The sequence below is a fragment of the Molothrus ater genome, chromosome 10 (genome assembly GCF_012460135.2).
Source record: "Molothrus ater isolate BHLD 08-10-18 breed brown headed cowbird chromosome 10, BPBGC_Mater_1.1, whole genome shotgun sequence".
Taxonomy (NCBI): Eukaryota; Metazoa; Chordata; class Aves; order Passeriformes; family Icteridae; genus Molothrus; species Molothrus ater.
The window spans coordinates 24,761,897-24,785,685 of record NC_050487.2 but is presented as its reverse complement, the minus strand read 5'-3'; the positions used below and the strand labels follow the sequence as shown (position 1 = coordinate 24,785,685).

At 52.0% G+C, this 23,789-nt stretch overlaps 2 protein-coding genes across 5 annotated transcripts in view; one reads left to right on the top strand and one right to left on the bottom strand.

The window, feature by feature from the left end:
- Positions 1-2,154: 2,154 nt before the first annotated feature.
- SLC33A1 (solute carrier family 33 member 1) lies at positions 2,155-12,105 on the bottom strand. 2 transcript variants are annotated; one of them, XM_036389089.2, is made up of 6 exons: positions 11,341-12,105; positions 6,781-6,971; positions 5,981-6,165; positions 5,464-5,581; positions 4,522-4,737; positions 2,155-2,902 (listed from the first exon to the last, which is right to left on the bottom strand). In XM_036389089.2, the coding sequence occupies exons 1-6, from the start codon at positions 12,062-12,064 to the stop codon at positions 2,735-2,737; spliced, it is 1,602 nt and encodes a 533-aa protein (XP_036244982.1). In that variant the 5' UTR covers positions 12,065-12,105; the 3' UTR covers positions 2,155-2,734. The 2 variants fall into 2 exon arrangements, with proteins under 2 accessions (XP_036244982.1, XP_054371913.1); XM_054515938.1 differs by lacking the exons at positions 5,464-5,581; positions 6,781-6,971.
- Positions 12,106-13,236: 1,131 nt separating this feature from the next.
- The window catches only part of GMPS (guanine monophosphate synthase), a 28,737-nt gene continuing 18,184 nt past the window's right edge, over positions 13,237-23,789 (top strand). For all 3 annotated transcript variants that reach the window (XR_008508552.1, XR_008508553.1, XM_036388952.2), the window contains exons 1-4: positions 13,237-13,341; positions 18,443-18,624; positions 22,327-22,441; positions 23,657-23,754. Coding sequence is in view for 1 of the 3 variants with exons in the window: in XM_036388952.2 (XP_036244845.1) it covers positions 13,315-13,341; positions 18,443-18,624; positions 22,327-22,441; positions 23,657-23,754 (422 nt within the window). In the remaining 2 variants the exon portion in view is untranslated. The remainder of the gene's footprint in view (positions 13,342-18,442; positions 18,625-22,326; positions 22,442-23,656; positions 23,755-23,789) is intronic.

The following is a 23,789-nucleotide window of genomic DNA, read 5'->3' as shown; positions in this document are numbered from 1 at the left end:
AAACGAACAGCGCCCGGTGCTGCCCCTGCCGCGGAGCAGCCGGGGAACGAACAGCGCCCGGTGCCACCGTGCTACGGGAACGGGAAACGAACAGCGCCCGGTGCCACCGGGCTACGGGAACGGGAAACGAACAGCGCCCGGTGCCACCGAGCTACGGGAACGGGAAACGAACAGCGCCCGGTGCTGCCCCTGCCGCGGAGCAGCCGGGGAACGAACAGCGCCCGGTGCCACCGTGCCATGGAGCGACACCGGCCCCGAGCAGCCCTGGCTGGGACACTGCCAGGGATCCAGGGGCAGCCCCAGCTGCTCTGGGAATCCCATCCCAGCCAGGAATTCCCAGTTCCCAATCTCCCACCCATCCCTGCCCTCTGGCAGTGGGAGCCATTCCCTGGCTCCTGTCCCTCCATCCTTGTCCCCAGTCCCTCTGCAGCTCTCCTGGAGCCCCTTCAGGCCCTGCCAGGGGCTCTGAGCTCTTGAACTCTGCATTGATCTCCTCAAACCTGTAGCACACCTCCTCCGACCCTTCGCATGCTCCTTTCTTCTTGGCATTTCAAATTTGTTTAGTTTGTTTTTCTTGTTGGTTTGGGGTTTATTTTTTGTTTTTTTTTTTTTTTTTTAATGCTAAAGATGTTTAAGTCTGTACGAATTCTAATGTTAAAAAGAAAAACCACTTTTGATCAGAGTTGGTAGAAAAAAAGTAGCAAGATCAAAATTTTATGGGTGCTCTTCAGCAGCCTGCTAAAGGGCTGGCACAGCAGCAACATTTCCAACTTACAAAATAGGTACTTAGATTAAAAGCACTAATCCATTAACTTGTTTCACCAGTTTGAAAAATAACACAGTTATTTATTTCAGGTAACATATCTACTCCTACCTATTTGGAGTTTATGTGCAATTTTGACATTGTTGATTATCTAATTATTGATTGAGTTAATCCTTAAGCCATCTTTATTAGTGACAAGTTTCACTGGCACCTTTAGAAATAGTGAAAAAAAATTGCAAAGTAAAACCCAAATCTAATACACAGCAAATTTAATTTATCAGCTTGTGCACTTGAAGTTTTTCCTCACAATCAGAAAAGTTAAAACAACCCCTCTAGGGATGCAAGATATAATTCAATAAGCAGCCTATGGTTCAGAGGGGATACAGAACTGAAGTGCTTCACAGAGTTACTACAGTGGAGCTGGTGGGACAGGGACTGAAAGGGGCAGACATAAATCTGATATATTTTCATGTTTTGTTCTTATGCAGAGGGGAAATTGGAAGAAATTCGGCTGGGGCAGTAAAACCCATGTGATTTCACCTAGCACGAGTAGTTTTGCTGTGCTTGCAGCAAACTGTGAGGTGTGTGTCCCTTGAGGGAGGGGACACAGGACAGGAGGCAGTGCCCAGTGAAGCACGAGGTCCCAGTGTCCTCTTCCAGTCCCCTCCTTACCCCTGATGCCAAGGAGACCCTTTGTACACCCACCCACCCCCCAGCGCTCCAGAGGTGGCACTGGGTCACCTTTCCCCCAACACACACAGTAGCAGAAGATCCCAAACCCCCTCCCAGCCCAGTCCTTTCAAATATTGACAAGAAACGTGGCAGGGAACCTCGTGCACCTTTGCAAGGGATGTTTAATAGTTTTCCCTTTTTAATACCAATATTCCACATACACCCAGCGGGGTCCGAGTGCCTCTGCAGCCCCTGTGGGTCCCTAAGGCACTCAGGAGGGAGCTCAGTGAGAGAAATCCAGCGGGGATGTTTCCACCACATGGCACCAGCAGTGAATTCTGCAGCAGCTCTGCCACAGGACTGGTCCCCTTGGACTGGTGTGAGGGCGAGTCCTGCACCAGCTCCCTGGAATTTGGCACCTCTGCCATCACCACCTCACTCTTCTCACCCCTGCCTGGGGGAACTCTCGGCGCTCCCACTGCTTTTGAGAATGAACTTTCAAATTTCAGTAATACACTTTGGAAAACCAATGGATTGGTTTTCCCCTGTCAACTCACCCCTTCCAAAGGCCCACGTGCCCTCCCTTGGGAAGCACCTCCAGCTCCAGCTGCAGGACTCAAGGCTCAGAGGATTGTGCGTTATTCCAGCCCTACCTTACAGCATTTTGCCTTCAAGAAATTACCTTGAACGTAAATCAAACTGCCTTGAAACAGCGGAAATAAATTAAACAAATGTAATTTGCTTATAAAAATAGTTTCTTATAAACCTTTAAAGCTTATAAAAGCCAGAAAATACATTTAAAAGAATCTCCGGAACGTTTCATCCTTTGAGGCGTGGTTACAGTTCAGAAAGTGAGAAGAAGCAAAGCCCACAGACATCTCACACTGATCTTCCCACAAGGAATTCCACAGTACCATGCTTAACCTCCAAGTCAGAATGCCTTGGGCATCCTTCCCTGGCCCAGCTGCCCTGTCAGATCATTTCTGTGTGAAAATAAAAGCTGGCACTCAGCTGGCAATGCTGCTGCCTCTACAGCCACGGCACCAGGAGCTTTCCCAGAGGTGCCCACAGCAGCTCTGGAGTCAGGGGTAAGTAAGCATGGGGCACGGAGGTGTTGCTTTGGCCATTCCTTTCTGAACTGCTGTGCTGTGGGAGGGCAGTGGTGCCATGCACAGCCCTGCCTCGGCCACGCAGATCTGGCGTGGCACAGAACACCGAGATTCCGGGGTGCTGATTATGGGGTACGTCTTTGTAATAAAACTAAAACCATCTCGCTGGTCCATCCAACACCTAAGTGCATCAATTGCTCCTCTTGCACTTCCACGAGGACTGTCCTTCGTCCTGCAGCTTTTTGAATTTTGGTCCAAGGAAGAACCACCAGGCAAAGCCCAGGATGACGCAGACGATGGACTCCACGTAGTACCCGTCCAGGGTGGTCACACAGGAGCCCCCAGCTGCTGTGCACAGCTGAAACAGAGCACAGGGAATGCACTGAGCACCAGCACTCCAGAGCTGCCTCCCTGCTCCTGGGCAGGACTAAATAGAGTTCTTTACTCTTTGTTGTTTCCTATACAGTATGTCAGAGAGGCTTTCGATCTTATCAGCAGCATGAAAAGTAACAAAGTACCAAACCTGCCCTAAACATGTGGGAAATGGAGCACATCAGCCCAAAGGGCAAACTCCAGCAAACAGACACAGCCCCGCTGTCCGTGCAGGTGCAACCACTGCTCCCCAGCTCACGGAGAAAGATGATTTTTTTCTCTAGCCATCCATGCTGTGGACCCCCAGACCTGGAAATGTCCAAGGCCAGGTTGGACGGGGCTGGGAGCAGCCTGGGACAGTGGAAGGTGTCCCTGCCCATGGCAGGGCGTGGCACTGGATGGGCTTTTAGGTCCTTCCAATCCAAACCATCCCATGATTCTGTACCTGGGAGAAACACGCCCAGGATGGTTTTGAACTGGAAGACAAACCCCTAGCATTCAGAGGGTGATTGTACAGCCCAGGATTGTTTCTGCTATTGTTTGGCTTTCAACACTGCTCTAATCCCAGGATTAATCAACTCTCTGAGCTGAGGCTCTGCCAGCATTTTCATTATTCTGAGACATGTCAAAATCAGATTAGGAATAAGAAGGGAGTGGTGGTGGTGGTGGTGGTGGAATGTCACCAACCAGGAGGATGTGAGAAAAGATCAGAGGAGTGAGGTGAAGGAGGAAGTACTCAAGCTCAGTAGAGGCTGAGACACAAGGAACCTAATTAGTGACAGGCTAATAATGAGTGAGAGGCTGGGAAAGCATCTACTGCAGAAGCAGTTTCCCTCTGCACCAATAAAAACTGCAACTCCAGTTCAGACAAATAATGATGGACTCCAGAGCACTTTGATAATTTAGAGAACCTCCATGTCCTAGAGCATCCTGGCATTCAGGAGTGAAATAAATCTCAGTCATGAGCACAGAAAAAAAGAAACCCCAAACATTTCTACTCTTCAGCCATGTCAAATGTCTCATTTGCTGTGAGGAGGCGAATTTGAAATGTTGCTTTCCCAGCAGTTTTGTGTTTGATCTGTGTACAGCAAGTTCTTTGTTCTCTTCCACAGGGCTCCCAGAACTGGGCAGGCAGCCAGTCCCACTTGATTTCATGGGGAAAGTGGACACCAAAATCAGAGAGCAGAGCAGCATCTTGGAGAAGGTATCAAAGCAGGCAGATAAGAAGCCTCCAGGGAGACAGGAGGAAGAAAAACCTACCACAGAAATGGAGGTCCTGGGGGAGGGACAGAGAGCCTGCCAAGGACAGAGCCCCTGACTGAAACCACACCTCCAGGCTCCTCACACTGCACGGAACGTGGCACCAGTCTGGTGCTTCTACTCCAGGTGAGCATGGGAAGAAAGGGCTCACTACTCTGCAGCTGCAAACCCTGGGTAAGGGGTGCTTATTCAGAGTGCACAGCTGCTAACAGCCTGGATTTTATCAGCCAGGAAAGTGAGCTCCATCAGTGGGAATTTTTAAGCACCAGCCATACACTGTGAAGGTTCCCAAAGGAGCCATTTCACTGATCTATTGAGCAGAGACCCCCCAGCCCCCAGACTCACCTCTGTGGCTGCTGCAGTGGCACAGGTGTGGCCCTGGGCCCCAGCACACTCCTTCACTGTCAGGGGGTCCACCAGCCACAGGGCCACCGTGGAGGGCCAGTTGCCACCCAGGTTGGAGACGGTGTTGAGCAGGGTCATGTAGGTGCCCCCGATGAGCGGGTCGCTGACCTTGGCGTTGAAGGCCATGATGGCCACGTACATGCTGTACAGGGTGATCTGAGGACACACAGACAGACACACAGACAGGGCTGAAACCCCCAGCACAACCCTGCTGAGAGCTCTCCTGAGCTCAGCAGCACTGGCTGGAAAATGATCCCAGCAGCAGCTCCTCCTGCAGCCTGTCCCTGTGCTAACTCGGGCAGTGGCCTTGCTGCTTGTCTCAAGTCATGCTGCAACAGACCCAGCCTCACATGCACTAGCATGGCTTGGGTTAACTGAAACACAATCAGCCAGCTAAACCAGCACCTAAACACAACCCTTCTGCATTTAAAAATCACCTCTCAAGGCTCTGCATTCCAGTTCTGATCCAAAGACCACGCTGTATCAGGTGCCTGTTTCCCAAGTCTTTGGATCAGATCCATTATGATGTTCCTCCAACAACCGACTATTTTTCCTAGGACCAGGATCACATAACTTTGTTTGCACAACCATCAGCATGCCTATCAAGCTCAGACACAGTTCTGGGGTTTCTCCAGGTCCTCTGTGCTTTTGAGCTTCTGGGTCTGGGGAAAAAGGAATCTGGGGAACTACACCAGGCATGGAGAACTCAAAGCAGCTCGCAGATGATGTCCAGTGGAGCACAGGGAATAGGGAGGAATAACACTGGCAAGAGTATTAGAAGTCAGTCCTGGCACACAGCACAGGTCAGGCTTGGAGGGATTCCAGTGTGACCCAGGACAAGACAGGGAACAGCATTTCCCTTCCCCACACCGTGACTGTTACCTGGTGTAGAGCATAGCTCAGCACCACCACAGCGTAGTAGTAGACAGGAAATCCTCCTTCATGCTTTACTTTAGGAGCCCACCACACCAGGAAAGCGAATTCCAGGCCAAGCAGCAGCCTGGAGGGATGAGAAAGATGATTTGTCATTCCAAGTAATTCTTCCCATGTGCTTCCTCAACACAAATCAACCACTGAACAGCTACAGAGAGTACATTACCAGAGTTTAGATCCAAATAGTTACACCTATTTCTATCTCAGAATTAGATATCAAATATTTGACAAGCAGCGGCATTGTTAGCTAGGAGCAGGAGAGCACTGCTCTAATGCTGCTGTACATGCACATCCCATGCTTCCACACAGTGACACTGCATGAACCAGACAGTTCAACTCACTGTGACAATCCTGACACACTTCCCTGGACCTGGAAGTCAGAGAGTTACACACAAAACCCTCCAGGTGATCTGAACACACAAACTGAGCACACATATTACTGTGTTCCACTAAAATGAGGCTTTACCTGTAAGGCATTGCTTTGTAGAAGGTGTTCAGGGGCTGGGGGCCCGCTGTGTATTTGCTGATAACCAGAGGCAAGATGATCTGCAGAGGAACCATTGGAACTGCCAGCAGAGCCAGGTGCTCCTTGGGGACTCCCTCCTCCACCAGTTTGAGTCCTGTTACAGCATCTGCTGCTGAAAACCCAATCTGCAATGTCAGGGAGACAAAATAAGCTGAGGAGAACAGGGAGTTTGGCTGGAAATTCAATTTACTCCCTATCACGTAAATTGAGAAATGGGATACAGAACACACTGTCACTGAAGTCACTTCTGCCCCTGATTTGATTTCCAGATTAGTTCTACACTTGCACACTCTTACTCCTCACCTCCAAAACTATTCCAGGAACATTAAGCAGCACTGCCATTCATTCCTGTGCCTTCCCTGCTGCTGGCATCTTCAGTGTCCAACTAGCAGCCATGGAAACCCAGCTTGGACAGAGCTAGGGATTCTGAGCTAAAAACAAACATTTCCTGCCCTTTTAACTGCAGGCTACGCAGACTGTTTAAAAATGTACTTTACTTTAATACCACATTGCCACCAAACTTCTCTTCAATGCTTGTATCAAACACAAAAGCTCTCACAAAGCTTTGCTGCTGCACAGCCCTACTCAGCACAATGAGATAACCCATTCTGCTTGAATTTCATGTGAAAATTCACAGCTCTTGTGACAGCCAACAGCAAAACTAAGTTACATCCCAGGGACTCAGCAGCCTTCCAGACTCTGATGCCAGCATTTAACAATTCTTAAATGTATTTACTTACTTTTGAAGTGAGGATCAAGAGACAGAAAGTAAGAACTGCTGGCATCTTGATTATTGAGAATAGCAGCCTGTATGTGTCAGTGATGCCTTTTGTTTCCTCCTTTGCTGGTATTAGCTCCTCGTTTTCCTTTTTCAAAAAGGCAACCAATGTAGTGGTAACTAAGAAGACAGCTCCCCAGAAAAACAGGAAATCTGGAGGGGAAAATAAAATAAAATAAAAATCTCTTTGCAGCAGCCATGATTGACAGTTGTAGAATATAAACCTAATAATCAAACCACAAGCACAGAGTGAGTGACACAGCTCTGCCCTCCTCTGCAAGGAGGTGTTTGCTGGAGCTGAGGCAGAGGAGCAGCAGCAAACCAGGCCACGTCCCTGCTGCTTGGTGGGTTCTCACCACAGTGAGCACGTTGGAGGAGGAACAGAGGCAAAAATGAACGTGTTGAAGGATTACACACAAAACCACTACAGGCTGATAAAGGAGGAAAACCAGATGTAATAGTCAGAAAACAGGGAAGAAGCTCCAGAGGCAGAGCTCCTTCCCAGCTTACCCTGCAGTCAGGGAACCACTCTGTGCCTCAGCTCTACAGCCCTATCTAATATCCACCTCCCACCTGCAGGAAACAGGCATTTAGGAGGGTGAAGATGGCCCGAGGAAAGTTTTTACAGAGTTGTAAGGAATCCTCAGATTTATCTGGCTGAAGTGGATCCTTGGCAGCACTCCAGTGCTCTGTTTTAAGCAGATCAGAATCTGCTAAATCATGGATGTGGGCCAGTAAAAAAACACCCAGAGAGTACTTTCTGATTGAGTGAATGGCCAGTTCAAGATCATCCTATCCCCTCTGCCTCTAGGACAGGGGCAGGGAAGAACCCAGCCTGTGCAGGGGGCAGGACAGAAGCAGCCTGAAGAACCCAGCCTGTGCAGGGGATAGGACAGAAGCAGCCTGAAGAACCCAGCCTGTGCAGGGGGCAGGACAGAAGCAGCCTCTAAAGAACCCAGCCTGTGCAGGGGGCAGGACAGAAGCAGCCTGAAGAACCCAGCCTGTGCAGGGGGCAGGACAGAAGCAGCCTAAGGAACCCAGCCTGTGCAGGGGGTAGGACAGAAGCAGCCTGAAGAACCCAGCCTGTGCAGGGGGCAGGACAGAAGCAGCCTAAGGAACCCAGCCTGTGCAGGGGGTAGGACAGAAGCAGCCTTTAGTCCTCCTGGTCAGGAGCAGCTCCAGCAGCCTCCAGGAAACCCAGCAGGAGCAGCCAGGGCTGGTGAAAGGGCAGAGACAAAGGTTTGGTCAATCACTGCCTGCTTCTCCTGCACAGCAGGGAAGAAAACGTGCAGGGACTGCTCCAGGTGTGTCCCACCATTCCTAGGGTAACAGAAAAAAGGCTCCTCATGCCATTTCTGCTACTTTTCCCTTTCCTAAAATAAACATGACCTCAGAAGCAATGCTGTCAGATTGCTGTCTCCTAAAAACACAAGGTGCCCTGAGCAGACATTCTCAAGGCAAGATGCATTTTCTGAGAGTCTCACTACTCACAGCTGCTGGCTACAAAGGATGTAGAGGAGCAGCTCTCTAATAATAACCCTGAGCATTATCACTGCAGTGAGAGACACACAGTGCAAGGATGGGGATAGAAATAGCTCTGAGCATCATCACATGAGTGCTCCTGATCAGGCCAGCCCTGTCAGCTGCAGCACAGCACTGCAGGGGCTGCATCAGCAACAAAGCAAAGCAAGAAAAAAGAAAAAAACCTCACCATATATACATAGTAGTTCAGACAAGAAAAACTGGGGTTTTTGAGGCTGTAGGCAGTTTACACAAAAATAAGGTACATTTCCTTTCAAATACAAGGAAACTCACCATCAGGCTACAAGCAGAAGAACTTTGAAATTCAAGTTTACATAAGGGATTTCAAGGACAAACTTTCTGGTCCCACCACTGCTGCTTCCCCCATCCCTATTTTGTTTCTGCAGCTACACTGCTAGTAACAAAATAAACCACTGAGATGGGGCAAGACAAGTTTTTGAACTAGATCAGGGATGGATCAGGCTGGCAAACAGCCTGAAGAAGGTACCAGGTGGTACAGGTACCCAGGATCCCCAGGAGGAGGGGTGCTCCACAGTCCCTGGCACAGCTGAGTGGGGGAGGCCTTTAAGGGGCACATTTGTTCTGTGTCCACTCTTTCCCTGTCCCTCCCTTTCCCAGGAAGGGGCAAACCAGGCAGGAATCACAAACTCAGCCAGGGAGCTTCCCCTGCTCTTCAATAAACTGAAGTCACCTGAACAGCAAGTGCTGAATAAACCCCTGGACATGCCAGGACAATCAGCCCACAGAAGGGTTTTGCCTGTTTCCTTCTCTGGCACTCAGCCTGACACAGCCCAGCACAGCCTCTGGTTTGGTGAGTTTGATGATGGGTTTACATCTGTCCATATTATTTCCTGAAGTTAATGAGAACAACGAATGCTGCTGCTGCTTCTCAACAACTCCAAGCTGACTCAGGATCACAGAATATCTTCAGATGGGACAGACCTACAAGGATCATCCCAGCTCCTGGTTTGGCACAAGACAGCCCTGGCAGTGCTGCCCAAAGGCTCCTGGAGCTGTGGCAGCCCCGGGGCTGTGCCCATTCCCTGGGGAGCCTGGGCAGTGCCAGCACCCTCTGGGGAAGAACCTTTCCTGCTATCCAACCTAACCCTGCCCTGGCCCAGCTCCCTCTGGACCATGGAGTGTTGACTTGTTTTTTCCCTGGCACTGGGCTCAGCCTACAACAAAAGTGCTCAGAGCTCTGAGCTGGCAGAGAACATTCACCTTTTCCAGCAGTGAAGTTTTCTGCTGCTTTACCTGCCCAAACCTGCTCATCATGAGCCCATTACAGCCAGGGCAAGGACCAATGAGCCCCTGTGCTCCTTGGTGAGCTGGTTACTCCTGCTGCTCTCAGCTGCTCCAGGGAAACACCAAACTGTGCCACTCACACGACTGAGAAACAGACATTTCTTACAGTTTTACCACCTGAAAAACCATATCCCGCAACTATAGTGTCAGTTATTTGCTGTTCTTACTCCACCCACATCAATACTCCAGGGCAGGTTAAGGAGGTGGCATTGGTGCTGTTTGGGTTAGGGGATAATATCTTTTAAAAACAGCACTTTGGTAATAGTAAAACCCATTTATACAAACAGCCCTGAGAGGAAAAAACCCCAACCAACCAAAACCCTGGGCAGTGAAGGAAGTACAGCCAAGCCAGGCTGTCTGAACAGCAGTGGCTGCAAGTTGCATCAGCAGCAAAGACGTCAGTGTGCACTGCAGTGAGAGGGATGGACACCCAGCCCAGGAGCTGCACAGCCCCAGGGAAAGCCAGGAACCAGCTGGGACACTTGCAGGGCTACTGTGTGCTCCTCGGCACAGGCCAGGCACCAGGCTGGCAGCTGGGAGCACAGGGAGGACTGCTGAGCAGTGCTGAGAGCTGCAGAGACCAGGCAAGCACAGCAGTGTGGACACTGCTGTCCTGGTTCATCCCTCAGGGGCAGGACAGAAAGCAAAGCTCCCCTTCACACAATTCCAGCCTGTTCTGGCATACCTGATCTCTGAGATGGCACAGGCAAGGCAATCAGTGTGAGGGAGCAGAGACTGAGACCTTGGGGAGCTGCTCTTCACTGCCAGGGTCACCCTGAGGCTGCAGCCAGAATGGTGCCAGCATTTCCTGTCCTCACTCAACCTTGCAACCAAACCAGCTGCACTTCCAAGCATCTCCAGGGTAATGCCCCTAACATAACTACCACACAGAACCTTTCTGAGAAAAATCCCAAACCCCAGCAAACAGAAACATCCCTCCACTGACAGCCAGTTATGCTTGGATTACCACACTCCATTTAATTCGCTAAAGAGAAAAAGCAAATCCCCCTTAATTTACTAAAATAAGGCCTTCCTTCAGAAACTGGCGACATGCTCAACCCTGAACACTTTCACTTCTATTCTGTGAAAAATATCATATTGGAAGAACCTTTTTTTTTTTGTTTGTTTCCTTCTTTCTTCTTCCCACATGGAGACTTTGGCTTGCTTTTCTTAAAGAGTAATCTAGTCCATGGCCATTAAACCAGGAGGGAAAAAAAAAAAAGATTCCTCCAAAGTGCTTAGGTCAGCCAAGATAATGACAAGGCAGGTTAAAGCCCAGAAAAATCTGAAGTCCAATGCATTTACCAGTGGGCTCTGCCAGCCTCCAAGCAGGCTGTGCTTTCCCACGGGGCAAGGGACACACCAAATCTGTTTGGTTCCCAGCATCAAATCACAGAGGGGTCCAGGCACAGGGAAGAAGCATCCTGAGGAAGATATAACCATTATCATTAGGAAAAAAATCCTTCCCTGGCAGGGTGGGCAGGCCTGGCACAGGTGCCCAGAGCAGCTGTGGCTGCCCCTGGATCCCTGGCAGTGCCCAAGGCCAGGCTGGACACTGGGGCTGGGAGCACCTGGGGCAGTGGGAGGTGTCCCTGCCATGGGATCGCTTTAGTCCCCTCCAAACCAGCGCACTCTGGCTCTGTCCCAGCACAGCGGGCGGCACACCCGGCCGTACCTGAGAGGGTGACGATGCCCCGCGGCTGCGGCTCGAAGCGCAGGTACTTGTTGCAGAAGGAGGCGGACTCCAGGGCCAGGAACAGCACGTTTCCCAGGAAGTAGCCGGCCGTCTGCCCCACGGAGTTGCAGGTGGAGGCGTAGCCCACGTTCTCCCGGGACAGCATGGTGAGCGCCCAGCCGTCCACCGCGATGTCCTGCGTGGCCGCCAGGAACTCGAAGAGGAAGAAGGTGACGGTGAGGGCCGCCACGTCGGGGCCGCGGCCGTGGCCGTCGCCCAGCAGCGCGTCCACCTGCGTGGACATGTAGATCATGAAGAGCCCCAGCACGTACTGCGTGGGCACCAGCCACGACTTGCGGCGGCCGAAGCCGCGCAGGTACACGGCGTCTACCAAGGGCGCCCACAGCAGCTTCAGGCTGAAGGGCCAGAACACGAAGCTGAAGAAGGCCTGGTCGGTGTAGCTGGCGCTCTTGCTCTGCAGGATGAGCGGCACGCTGCCCGCCAGCCCCAGCGGGATGCCCTGCAGCACGTACAGCACCAGCAGCAGCAGGATGCTGCCCAGCTCCGCGCGGTACCCCCGCGCCCGCCCCGGCGCCGGCAGCAGCGCCTCGGTGTCGCCGGGCAGCCCGTCGGGGGGCGGGTCGCCCGTCAGGTCCAGGCTGTGCTGGCGGGTGGCGGCGCGGCGCTGCCGGCCGCCCTCCTCGGCGGCGATGGCGGGCGCCATGTCCGGCACGGCCCGGCAGCGGCCCCGGCGCGGGCGGGAACGGCCCGGAGCGGCCCCGGCGCCGCCGCCGCGCTGAGAGAACGGCCCCGCCCCGCGAGGGCCAGGCGTGGCCGCCCCCCATTGGTGAAATGGAGGTGACGTCATGCATAGCACCGCCCCCTGACCCTGATTGACGGGGCAGGGGCAGCAAGAGCGGAACCGGGAACGGGAACCGGGATCGAGTGCGGATCGGGATCACTGGAGCCTCCGTGCCCGGGAAAGGCTGAGGGAGCTGGGGCTGTTCAGCCTCAAGAGGGACCCTCAGCCCTGACTGTCCCTGTCTGTCCCTGGGTGCAGGGAGGGTCAGAGCTCTGCTCTGCCAGGGCTCTGCTCCCGAGACCCAGCAATGGCACCGGGACTGAGCCCAGGAAGTTCCACCTCGACAGAAGGAAGATCTCTGCTGCGAGCACTGTAAGAGAGACCAGAGAGGGTGTGGAGTCTCCTCACTGGGGATACTGCAGACCTGTCTGGACACAATCCTATGCCATGTGCTGTGAGATAACCCTGCCTGAATGCCAATGAAAATAGAACTGTAAAAGAAGGACACATCCCAAAAAAAAACAGACCAGAAAGCCCGATTTTGAACAAAACCTGTACGCTTCTATAAGGGTCAGGTCAGAAGTGTTTGGAATCCTACAACAGAATCCGAATTCCTTAACCAGAATTCCTTCATTCACCCCTTCCTTCATTCCTTCTATTTACACTGATGCTCAGGGAAAGGCATCAAAACCGCCCCGGGACCGCTCCAGGAGGGTTCCACGGCCGCAGTCACGTTCTCCGGTGTCCGCTGGGGAATTCACCCAGCAGGCACAGCAGGTTCAGTGTCCAAGGCCGGGATGGACCTGGTCGATGGAAGGTGTCCGTGCCCATGGCAGGGGGTGGGACGAGATGGGCTTTAAGCTCCCAACCCAAAGCAGCCAGCGATCCCATGGTATCACAGGATGCTCACGCACAAACCCCCACTCACTGCAAAGCTCCGATTTGTTTTTACCCTGATAATCGAGCAAAATGCGCTGTCGGAGCGCAAACCCCACGAGGTGCGGGGCTCTCCGGCCGTGTCCCCGCCGTGTCCCCGGCCCGCCCCTGACCCCGCCGCCGCTCCTCCCCTTCCGCCGGAGCGGCCGTGCCGGGCGGCTCCTCCTCCCGCGGGCGGCATTAGCTCATCGGCCGCGGCTCCTCGCGGCCCTTTCTTCGCGCTGCCCGCCGCCCCCATGGCCCTGTGCAACGGGGACACCAAGGTCAGTGCTGCGGCCGCGGGGCACGGGGCTGCGGCCCGGCGCGGCCCGGCCCGCCCGGGCACATGGCGGGGCCCCGGGGCCCGGGAGGGGAGCGGGACCGCCCGCGCCGCAGCCGCAGCCCTGGCTGCTCGCAGAGCGCTAATTCATTAATTAACTGATTAACCCCCCGAGCAGGGCTGTTCTAACCCTAAGCCCGCCCGGCCGTGTCCCCGCTCGCAGCCGGGCCGGGGGCTCGGTTCATCCAGCGGCACGGGCAGGGCTCCCAGCCCCGGCGCGGGTGTCCCCTCACCGGCCGTGTCCCGCTGCGGCCGCGTGTCCGTGTGGCCCGGGCACAGCGGGGCACGGAGCGAGCCGTGCGCCGCGGGAACTTCCAGCGCTTTCTGATAATGCAATTTCCCACCGAGCTGCCTCCAGCCGCTGCTGTGGCGGGATTAAAGACTTGTTCTGGTTTCTTTATCTAGTTTGGGAAAACCCGGGCGGACTCGGGGGATTCGGGCGCTCGGTTCTGGGAGCCCGCTTGGTCCCGTGTAAGTTTTCTGACACGCTTTCCCTTGGCCGTGTTCGCAACCTCCCCTCCTGGCCGGGGCTGCTCCTCTCCTCCCTCTTTCTCGGCTCCATATCTCATTTGTAAGAAGCTGTGCTTCTGCAGGGTTTTCGAGTGCTCGGTTCGTTCCTGTGTGAATTTTCTGGCCTGTTTTTCCCCGCCGTGGTCACAGGCGCCTTCCCTGGCCGGGGCTGCTCCTGGGGCTCCGGTTCTCCTGGCCATGGGATGTGCAGCCCCGGCTCATCCTGCAGAGTGAGAGCAGATTGTGCAGGGACCGGCTCCTGCTCCTCCTGCAGCCCACCGACACCTGCAGGACACACCTGTCTGTTAAAGCTTCCCTGATAGAAAGATTTGGGGGCTCTTGTCTCGCTCCTGGCGATGGCCTGAGTTTGAGGGATCTGCTTTCCTGTTATGCTGTGAAATATGAATATGAGTGAGCATTCTTAGACCTGCTTAATTTTAATACCACAGGGAAACAGTTAAACTCTTGTAAAACCTGTGCTGGCTTGAAAGTTTAAGATCAAGGCTCCTGGCTTAGGCTTGTCCTGAGTTACCAGTGTGGGTGAAAGCTCAGGGCCGGGGGCTTGGACAGAGGAGCTGCTGCTATTTTCCAGTGCTCCAGAATGGGACTGGTCTGTATGGAAATGTGGTTTATAAATTGCATTAATGACCAACCTGCAAGCATGTGGGTGTGTGAAATGCTGAAAAATCCCCTGATTCTGTACAAGTGGGCTGCTAGGAGCTTGCACACTCAGTTTAAGGCACTTGGTAGGATTTGTGGTGTCCTTGGCTGGTAACCCAAGCCTGGTTCCAGTTCTCCTACCTCAGCTCACTAGAGAACTCAGAATTATTTGTTTTTGATGCAGAAGATCAGCAGCGATGGAAGATTCTGTCCTCCGGTGCTGGCATGGTGGAGCGGAGGTGCTGGGATGAGGCTGGCAGCACAGCTGGGGTGCACGTGGCTCAGGTGGCACCTTGGTGCCGTGTCCCGGGTCCGTGGTGTTCAGGGTGACTTGTGACTTGAGTTAGCTGAGCAGAGGCTTTCTTCTCTCAGTGTGCAGGAGGTTTTAGCCTGTTTTCAGTCCCACTCTGAGACAGCAGTGTGGTGCCTCTGCCCTGTGCCTGGACCACTGGGATGGGTGTCAGAGCAGCTCCACAGGAGCTCTCAAAACCCGTGCGTTCTCCTGACTTTTGTGTGATAGACCAGAAGACAAGGAGCTCTAGTTGTACCTGTACCGAGGGGAAAAGGGGTTTTCATTAGAGGCTGTCAGCCCCCAGCAGGAGGAGGTGCTGGCTCCATAAGCCCTGTCTGTCCCTGCAGGAGCTGGGCTGTCTGGTGTCCTCTAAACCTGCTGGCACGCCCTGGTGTGCAGAGCTCAGCTGCCGTGCTGGCTGCACATGAACAGCATCTGTTCCTTTTGGGATTTCATCAAGTGACGTTTCCCGTGGTAAATTGGGGTTTAAAACCCCTAGCCTTGGAACTGTGCCTTTCAATAAGTAAAGCCAGATCCTGTGATGACTCTTCTGCCCTTTTTCCTTTCCTCTTTTTGCCTGTGATTTACAGTGGTGCACATTGGGGTGCACATTGGGCTCTCTTAGTTCTGAACCCCCTTACAGTTCTGCTTGTCTGCTGAGTTCACAGGAGTCTGGATTGCTGTCCTGCCTCTGCTGGGGTCTGAGGGAGGTGCAGGTTCAGGACACAGACCAACTTATGCTGCTTTAACAGTGCTTCTCAAGCTACTCCTGGTGTAACTTCAGGCTCTTTCTGTTTTCACACTCCTGTCTCCCCCATAACTGTTGCTCATGCCCCCATTAACCACACCTGCCTGCCCAAAGCGCCAGGGCGTAGGGCACTGAAAACCAGATTTATTCATTTATTTATTAGCTACAGGTGTGGATGCTTGGCTATCAGTCCAGCTGAGCTGACACCAACAGTAACTTCTGTTTAGTCGTTTTTTTGTGGGTGGGCTGCAGAGCTCTGGCCCTAAATGACACAACCTATTGCTTTGAAATAAAAAAATGGCACTGCCAGGAATAGTGTTTTCCCCAAGATGGGCTCAGGAAAGCACAAGGATGTTGGTCTGTCTGGAAAGAGCTGCTAATTTAGAAATTGCCAGGTGAAAATGCCCAGAATGACTGTAAAAGTGATTCCCTCCCTGCACTGGAAGGGAGGACAGCTCTGGTGACTCTGCCTCGCTGGGGGTGAGGCTGCTCAAGTCTGCTCTCTTCCAGCATGTGTACTTTTTGTTGTGTAACCCAGGACTAAATGTCATTAAGAGCTCCCCATCAGGCAACTTGGCTGCCAGCTGAAGGGCAAAAATTAAATATCTGAGTTTAACCTGGATTTAGGCTTTTGAGGGATTTAGCACTATTTTTTTCCCCCACTTATGTTCTTTAATTAAGATAAAACCTCTTGCAGCTGGTGTGAACTTTGGACGTTTCCAGTGTGTTTGTTGGGAGGCTGTGTCCCAGCAGGATGATGCTCTCCAGAGTCACCTGTGGCTGCTCTGGCCTGAATCCCTGCCCCAGGTGGACATGGCTGAGCAGCGGTGATGGGAGCACAGGCGAGTCCTGGGTTGGAGGTTCTGCTGCCTGGTCCAAACCAGCAGAACCACTCCAACCTGCCATCAGTAAAACTTGAAATGGAGCTCCAAGGTGTTTGGAGGCAGCATTTGCCAAAGTAAAACCCTTCCCAGTTTGTCCTTCACCAAGCTGCATTGGCAAGGACAGGGTAAACGTTAAGTTAGGGGAAGAGCACCTTAACAGAATTCAATTCTTTAGGCAGTGGATTTTTGGTGTTGGAGCATGGCTGTTGATTCTTACTCGGGGATGCTCTGATAAGGACACTTCCATGGAATAGCTGCTCTCCTCACATGTTTCTTTAATGAGGAAATTTGGCCTTGTGTACTTTAGCACTCTTTCAGATTTGGCTGAAGTTGGCCTGGCAGTTCAGGCGTGAGGGGCTCAGAGGAAACCACTGCTTTGTTCTGATGTGCAGTCTGCTCAAATGCTGCACTCAAAATCGGTTGGGTTTTTTTTTTTTTTTTTTTAATAATTTAGCAGGGACATTTGTTCTCAATTTCCCCTTTTTAGTCTCTCCAGGAGGTAATGTCAAGTGAAGTTCAGCATACGAGCCAACGTGACGGGGGGAAAACATTTTTTGTTTGGTTTTGTGCTGTTTTGCCTGAGAAAAAGGCTGGTGCTCTCATGGGCTGTGCTGGGGTTCATGTGGAACTGGAAAATGGAAAGAGATGGAGAGGCTGCAGATGGTGATCAGGGCATATGAGCTCTTGCTTGTGGAAATCTCTGCCTTCATTAGATCATTAGCATTTTTCTTCCCTAATTTGTGCCGTTGGGTTTGGGGGATGGGGGTGTCATGTCTGTGTGTCTGCTTGGGGTGGATGTTCTGTGCTGGTGTCCAGCACCTTTATCTTGCCAGTGCCTCAACTGGTCCTTATCATCTTCAAGATTTTTTTTTTTTTTGTATTTTGAAGTTTCTTGGCCGGTCTTTGTAATTTTTATCATAAATTAGCATAGTTAATTAGCAAAGCCTTGCACATGTTAGTTGTTAAAGAGATCTGGCTTAGTCAGTGGGCTGTCAGTGTAAAGCCAGAGAAGGTTTAGGCTGGATATCAAGAGACGTTTCCTGACAGAAACATTTGTAAAGCATTCGGGGGGCTGCTCGGGGTAGTGGTGGGGTCACCATCCCTGAGAGGGTTCTGGAAATATGTGCAAGCAGCACTTGAGGGCACAGTTCACTGGTGAACAGGGTGGTGGGGTTGGGTGGACAGCTGGACTCTGGCCACTCACAGAGGCCTTTTCCAGCCTCGTGTCTCGGGGACCCTGTGGGATTGCTGAGGGGTGTGGGTGACTTGGTGGGACATGAGTGTTGGTGATTCCATGGGATTGCTGGGTGGCTGTGGGTGACCCCATGGGATTTCTGACCTGGGTATTGGTGGTTCCATGGGATTTCTAACGTGGGTGTTGGTGATCCTGTGGGATTGCTGGTGTGGGTGGCTCTGTGGGATTGCTGAGTGGGTGTCAGCAGTTCCATGGGATTGCTGAGTGGGTGTCGGTGGTTCCATGGGATTGCTGAGTGGGTGTCGGTGGTTCCATGGGATTTCTGACATGGGTGTCAGCGGTTCCATGGGATTGCTGAGTGAGTGTTGGCAGTTCCGTGGGATTTCTGACAGGGGTGTTGGTGGTTCCATGGGATTTCTGACATGGGTGTCGGTGGTTCCATGGGATTTCTGACATGGGTGTCGGTGGTTCCATGGGATTGCTGAGTGGGTGTCGGTGGTTCCATGGGATTTCTGACATGGGTGTCGGCGGTTCCGTGGGGTTTCTGACATGGGTGTCGGCGGTTCCGTGGGGTTTCTGACATGGGTGTCGGCGGTTCCGTGGGGTTTCTGACATGGGTGTCGGCGGTTCCATGGGATTGCTGACATGGGTGTCGGCGGTTCCGTGGGGTTTCTGACATGGGTGTCGGCGGTTCCGTGGGGTTTCTGCCGCGGGTGTGGCTGACGCTGTGGTTTCTGCCGCGGGTGCTCTTGGCAGCCCGAGAACGCCGGGGCAGAGCTCAAGGATGGGCAGCACCACTACGAGGGCGCCGTGGTGATCCTGGACGCGGGCGCGCAGTACGGCAAGGTCATCGACCGCCGCGTGCGCGAGCTCTTCGTGCAGTCCGAGATCTTCCCGCTGGAGACGCCGGCCTTCGCCATCCGCGAGCAGGGATTCAGGTACGTCTGACCTTCCCTGGCCCTTCCCTGCTCCGTGCTCACTGCCTGGGCCCTGCCCCTGCCCCTTCCCTGCTCTCTGCTCTGTGCCCACCCCTGGGCCATTCCCTGCTCTCTGTTCCCTGCTCGCCTCCTGCCCCTTCCCTGCTCTCTGTTCCCTGCTCACCTCCTGCCCCTTCCCTGCTCTCTGTTCCCTGCTCGCCTCCTGCCCCTTCCCTGCTCTCTGTTCCCTGCTCACCACCTGGGGAGTGGCTCTAATGTTGCGACAAAGCACACGGGACTCCATTTCTTCACATAGGGAAAGCCAATTCTTTATTCACATAACTCATTTTATGTAGTTTTCACAGACCTTGTGTCCAGCTCCAAGTGGCTGGTAGTTTTCTTGCCCAATTCATTGGTTCAAAGGTGTTTTTGTGTGTATGTGGTAAGATTCTCTCTTCACCTAGGTGTTTACATTTTTCTAAGATTCTCTCTTCACCAAGGTGTTTACATTTTTCTTTGTGGATTTTTATGGGACAGATCTTCTGTTACTACAGGTGCAACCTATTTTTCTTACTAGAATAGGTTGTTGTGCTAACTGCTTCTTATTCCTTTGCCTCTTTCTTTGATCCAAGCTTACAAGCCAGCTGGTTAGCTGCACTTGGAGGAAGCAACAGGCTTAGTCCCTGATTTTATAAAGCCTTTCTTTTATAATAGCTCTGCCTGTATACAACACTCTAATGCCAATGGTGTGAATGATTCCATCTGAGGGTGGCCACAGGAACACCTGAGCTGTGCTGGGGACACTTGGGCAGAGATCCATCCTGTACATTTGTCCCTCCATGCCTTTTTGGACATTTGTTCCTAATGTCATTTTGATAATTTCAATTGCAGAGCATCCTTCAGGAGGCTGCATTTTAACTATCTGCCAAAATGTAGATGATTTTGCTGTTTTACCTGCTGAATTTTTTGTAGGCTTCTAAAAATTTTTTTTTACTTAATTTTTTTTTTAAATTAAACCAACTTGATTACTGAAGGTATTATGGTAAATCATGCCAGATGTTCCTGGAAAGCAGCTAAAAAAAATCCCTAATTGACACTGCCACTCATTGTTTGCAGCAAAGAAGGGTCTCTCAATTACTTGGTAGTTTGTACATTAATTTTTCAGGTTTTGTTAGGCTTTTTAGGATATACATCTCTTCTGTGTGTGGAGAATAAATACCCTGAAGTCTACAAATCACCAAAGATTTGTACTTACTTGTCAGCTTGGTACAAATCCAGAAATGTGGTGCACGTGGGATTTTGGTTGTGCTCTGTAACAGATAAGACAGTGCTGCAGAAGTGCATTTTCCCAATCAGTGATAATTAGTGAAGCAGTAAATAGTTTGTGTTGATGCAGGTTTGCAGTGGGAAGAATTCAGAACAGTTGAAAGTTTTTCAGAGTATTGGGATTAGGCCTGTGGGAGCTGTCGTTGCAAACAGTTGCTGTCTGAAATGGGGCAGAGCCTTTTCCCCCAGGTCACTTCCCAAGGTTGGGGTGGTGGTTTCAGGTCACCCAGGCTGGTCAATAACTGTGTTTGTGTCCACAAAACCTGTTTGTGTCCAGTGTCAGTCAGCAAACCCAACAGATCCAGAGCCACGGTCACTGTCAAACTGAGTCTGTGGTGTCACTGCAGGGTTTGGTGCATTTTCCATGTCCTGGGCACAGTCAGGCTCCCACACTGCAGCTCACACTTGGAATGGCTGAGGAGCTGCACCTGTGCTGAGCTTTGAGGTGGCAGCAAGAGCCAGCACTTTGCTAAATCATGTTTACATGGTGGCTTTGAAAAGCCAGCTCCTCGGCGTTCAGAGCGCTCTCCAGTGACAAGTGTCACCTAAATGTGGATGAGCATTTCCCACAATATCCTGGCTCTGGATTTACTCTGGGCTCTGGATTGAGTCTGGGCTCTGGCAGGAGTCCTGACCTCGGGGTGTCAATGCACACATTTTCCCTGGGTGTTTTTATGTGTTCCTGAGGTGCCTGTAATCCACTGCAAAGGGGCTTTCCAGAGCTGGGTCAGGTTGTTTGGGAAGGGGTTTAGGGTAACCAGAGAAAGGGATATTCATACCAGCACAGACAAGTGTGCAGGAAACTACACAGTGCTGCAGGAAAGCTGGCATCCTGTGCAGGTTCTGACTTCTCCTGCACAGCCAAGAAGATGCAAGTCCTCTTAGTCTAAACTCTTTGTTTTTGGGGTTTTTTTTGTACTTCAGTACTTGGGCATATTGCAAACCCCTCTGTATTATGCCAAATTTCAACTGGCATGGAAAAAAGCCAGGTGTTTAGGACTCTACTTTTTGACTAAAGAAGTGCGTAACTATTTTGACTTCTCATCAGAATGTTCAGTCTATAGGTGTGGCTGTATTCCTTCAATTCCTTCCTAGAACCCCAGGGAGCACTGGAGCTGTGTCAGGGGAGTTCTGGGTTGGAGATCAGGGAAAGGCTCTGCCCAGGCTCCCCAGGGAATGGGCACGGCCCTGAGCTCCAGGAGCGTGTTCTGTGGTTCTAATTAATACTAAATAATGTTCTGTACATTTGGCACTTGAGCAGATGCTTCTGTGCATGGAGTGATTTGGAGCAGGAGCAGCAGCAGCCACAGAGAGAGTTCAGACTCTTCATGGCAGTCCAGGGCCAGGAGATGCCCCGTGTCTCCAGGCTGGCCAGCAGCGCCTGTGCAGGAGCTGCAGGGAGCAGCTTTCAGGGTGGTTCCGTGTCAAACTGCACCCACATCAGCTGTGCTGGTTCCAGAGCCTGCCAGCGGGCAGGGGAACAAATGCTGCCCCTTGCAGCTCCATCCCTGCTGGCTGCAGGGGCTGCAGGTGACCTTGGTGCCAGGGCTGCTCCTGTTGGTGGCACAGGCAGGAGTGGGCAGCTCCTGCTGCTCAGAGCCAGAACAGCTCTGTTCTGTTCATCCCATTTGTGCAGCTCCTGTCTGGTTTGGGTTTGCACTTCTGGCTCAGAGCAAGTTTGATGTTCTCTGTGAAACAAACAGTTCTGAGTCCAAGGTCTGGTACAGCCCTGCTCCGTCCCAGCACGAGGCCAGAAGTGTTGCCCAACTGGTGCTTCTGCAGTTCATGGTCCTGGAAATCACTGTGGTTTGCAAAAACTCTCTCTTGCCCTTTTAGATGGTTTAATTTTCTTTTATAGGGTGAAGTATTGACTCCAAACCCTACATGATCATGTGTATTGTGCTTGTAATTCTCAGCCTGTTGCTAATGCCATCTCTGCATAACCAGAATGGACAAAGGGACTTTTTTTCAGCAGATTTAGGAGTTAGGGAGTAGATTTTTTTGACTGCAGGTCTCCTCCAGATGTCACAGACTTCATAAATTGTGTGTGTATATATATACATATATAAAAATATATATCTTGGTGCTAATACTCTACATTTGTCCCAGCCATCCTGCTTTTCTCATAGCTGCTGGTTGGCTATGAGAAATTTAAAATACAGACACTTTTTATGATGGTTTGTGTTTGACTTTGTTTAAACTGGGGAAATCCCTCCCTGAAAACCTGCTGGGTCTGACAGCAAAAGTCAAGTTACATGTAATGATATCTGTGTTGAAATGTGTGTTAGAAAGTATCAGTTCTAAGAGCGGCATGAGACAGTGCCAGTGCTTGCAGTAAATAGATTTCAAGGTAACCAGTGTGTTTGGATTAACGATTTTTTCCTGTTCTGTCTGCAGAGCCATCATCATATCTGGAGGACCAAACTCTGTGTATGCAGAAGATGCACCATGGTTCGACCCAGCCATATTCACAATAGGAAAACCAGTGCTTGGCATCTGCTATGGCATGCAGGTGCTGCTGGGGAACAGCACGGGGTCCTTGGGGCTGGGCAACACCTCCAGGAGCCAGTGCAGCTGTTAAATGTGCCTGTCCACAGCCTCCTTCAGGCTCATTTCTGCATGGCTGCAGGGCAGTGCTGGAGGAGCTGCTCTCCAGCCAGAGCAGAGCCACAGCAGCATCATGGATGAGCTGAGCTTGCTGTGCGTTCCTCTCTTGGCTCTGCCTGACCTTGTAATGGCCCTAAACTGAACGAGGCCAGGTTTGGGTTAGACATTAGGGAGAAGCTCTTCCCTGGCAGGGTGGGCAGCCCCTGGCACAGGTGCCCAGAGCAGCTGGGGCTGCCCCTGGATCCCTGGCAGTGCCCCAGGCCAGGCTGCACAGGGCTTGGAGCACCCAGTGGAAGATGTCCATGCCATGGCAGGGGTGGGATGGGATGAGCTTTAAGGACTCTTGCAACCCAAACCAGTTTGGGATCAGTTGCATACATGGTTTTCCTTTGCTGCAGTGCTGTGAATTGAGCTCCACAAGCCCTGTTCTTGTCAGGGTGAATATAACCTGTCAGTCACTCATTGATTCAGCACAGGGGGTGCTGAAAAAGGCACCTCCCCTGGAAACAAGTGGGGCAGTGTCTCAGGCATGGGCTGTTCCTGGCAGAGTTCTTCAGAGTGCTTAACACTCCCTCATGAGAAAAGAAATAACCCTTACTTCCCTTTGGACTCTCTGGTGGTCCTGCAGGGATCTGGTGGATCCCAGCTGAGCAAAACCGACTTCCAGGGAGACAAGGGCTGCTTTAGGTGCATGGCTTCTGCTCCTGCATCTTGGTTTTTCCAGGGTTAGTCCCAGAATAAAACCAAGGGAATAATTCAGGTTTTTGACATGGCCTCAGGTACTCAGCTGGTTTGCAGAGCAGCCGTGTCTGAGGGAAGGGGCTGCACACTATGGAATATACAGAATTTTGCAAACCTCTGCCTGTGGGGCTCTGCTCCCTGTGTGTGGCAGCTCTGCTGGCAGAGGGGAACGAGCCCAGTACAGAGCCAGGATTAACTCTGAAGGAAATCCCTACAGCTTTGGGATGTGGTCAGGTGTTTGGAGGTGAGGGGTGGTGCAGGTGGGGAGGAGCTCTCTGATGGATCCCTTTGCTCTCAGATGATGAACAAGGTGTTTGGAGGTGAGGGATGGGATGGTGCAGGTGGGGAGGAGCTCTCTGATGGATCCCTTTGCTCTCAGATGATGAACAAGGTGTTTGGAGGGACGGTGCACAAGAAGAGCGTTCGGGAGGACGGAGTGTTCAGCATCACCCTGGACAACACCTGCTCACTCTTCAGGTGCACACACATTTCCACTTATCAAAGCGCTATCA

What these genes read in the sequence shown, in the direction of transcription:
- SLC33A1 (XM_036389089.2), bottom strand. Translation starts at nt 12,064, where the DNA reads ATGGCGCCCGCCATCGCCGCCGAGGAGGGCGGCCGGCAGCGCCGCGCC. An exon ending in TCTTGATCCTCACTTCAAAA is followed by an intron (nt 6,166 to 6,780) that starts GTAAGTAAATAC and finishes CTGACATTGCAG; the next exon opens with ATTGGGTTTTCAGCAGCAGA. An exon ending in CCACTGCAGCAGCCACAGAG is followed by an intron (nt 2,903 to 4,521) that starts GTGAGTCTGGGG and finishes GCTCTGTTTCAG; the next exon opens with CTGTGCACAGCAGCTGGGGG.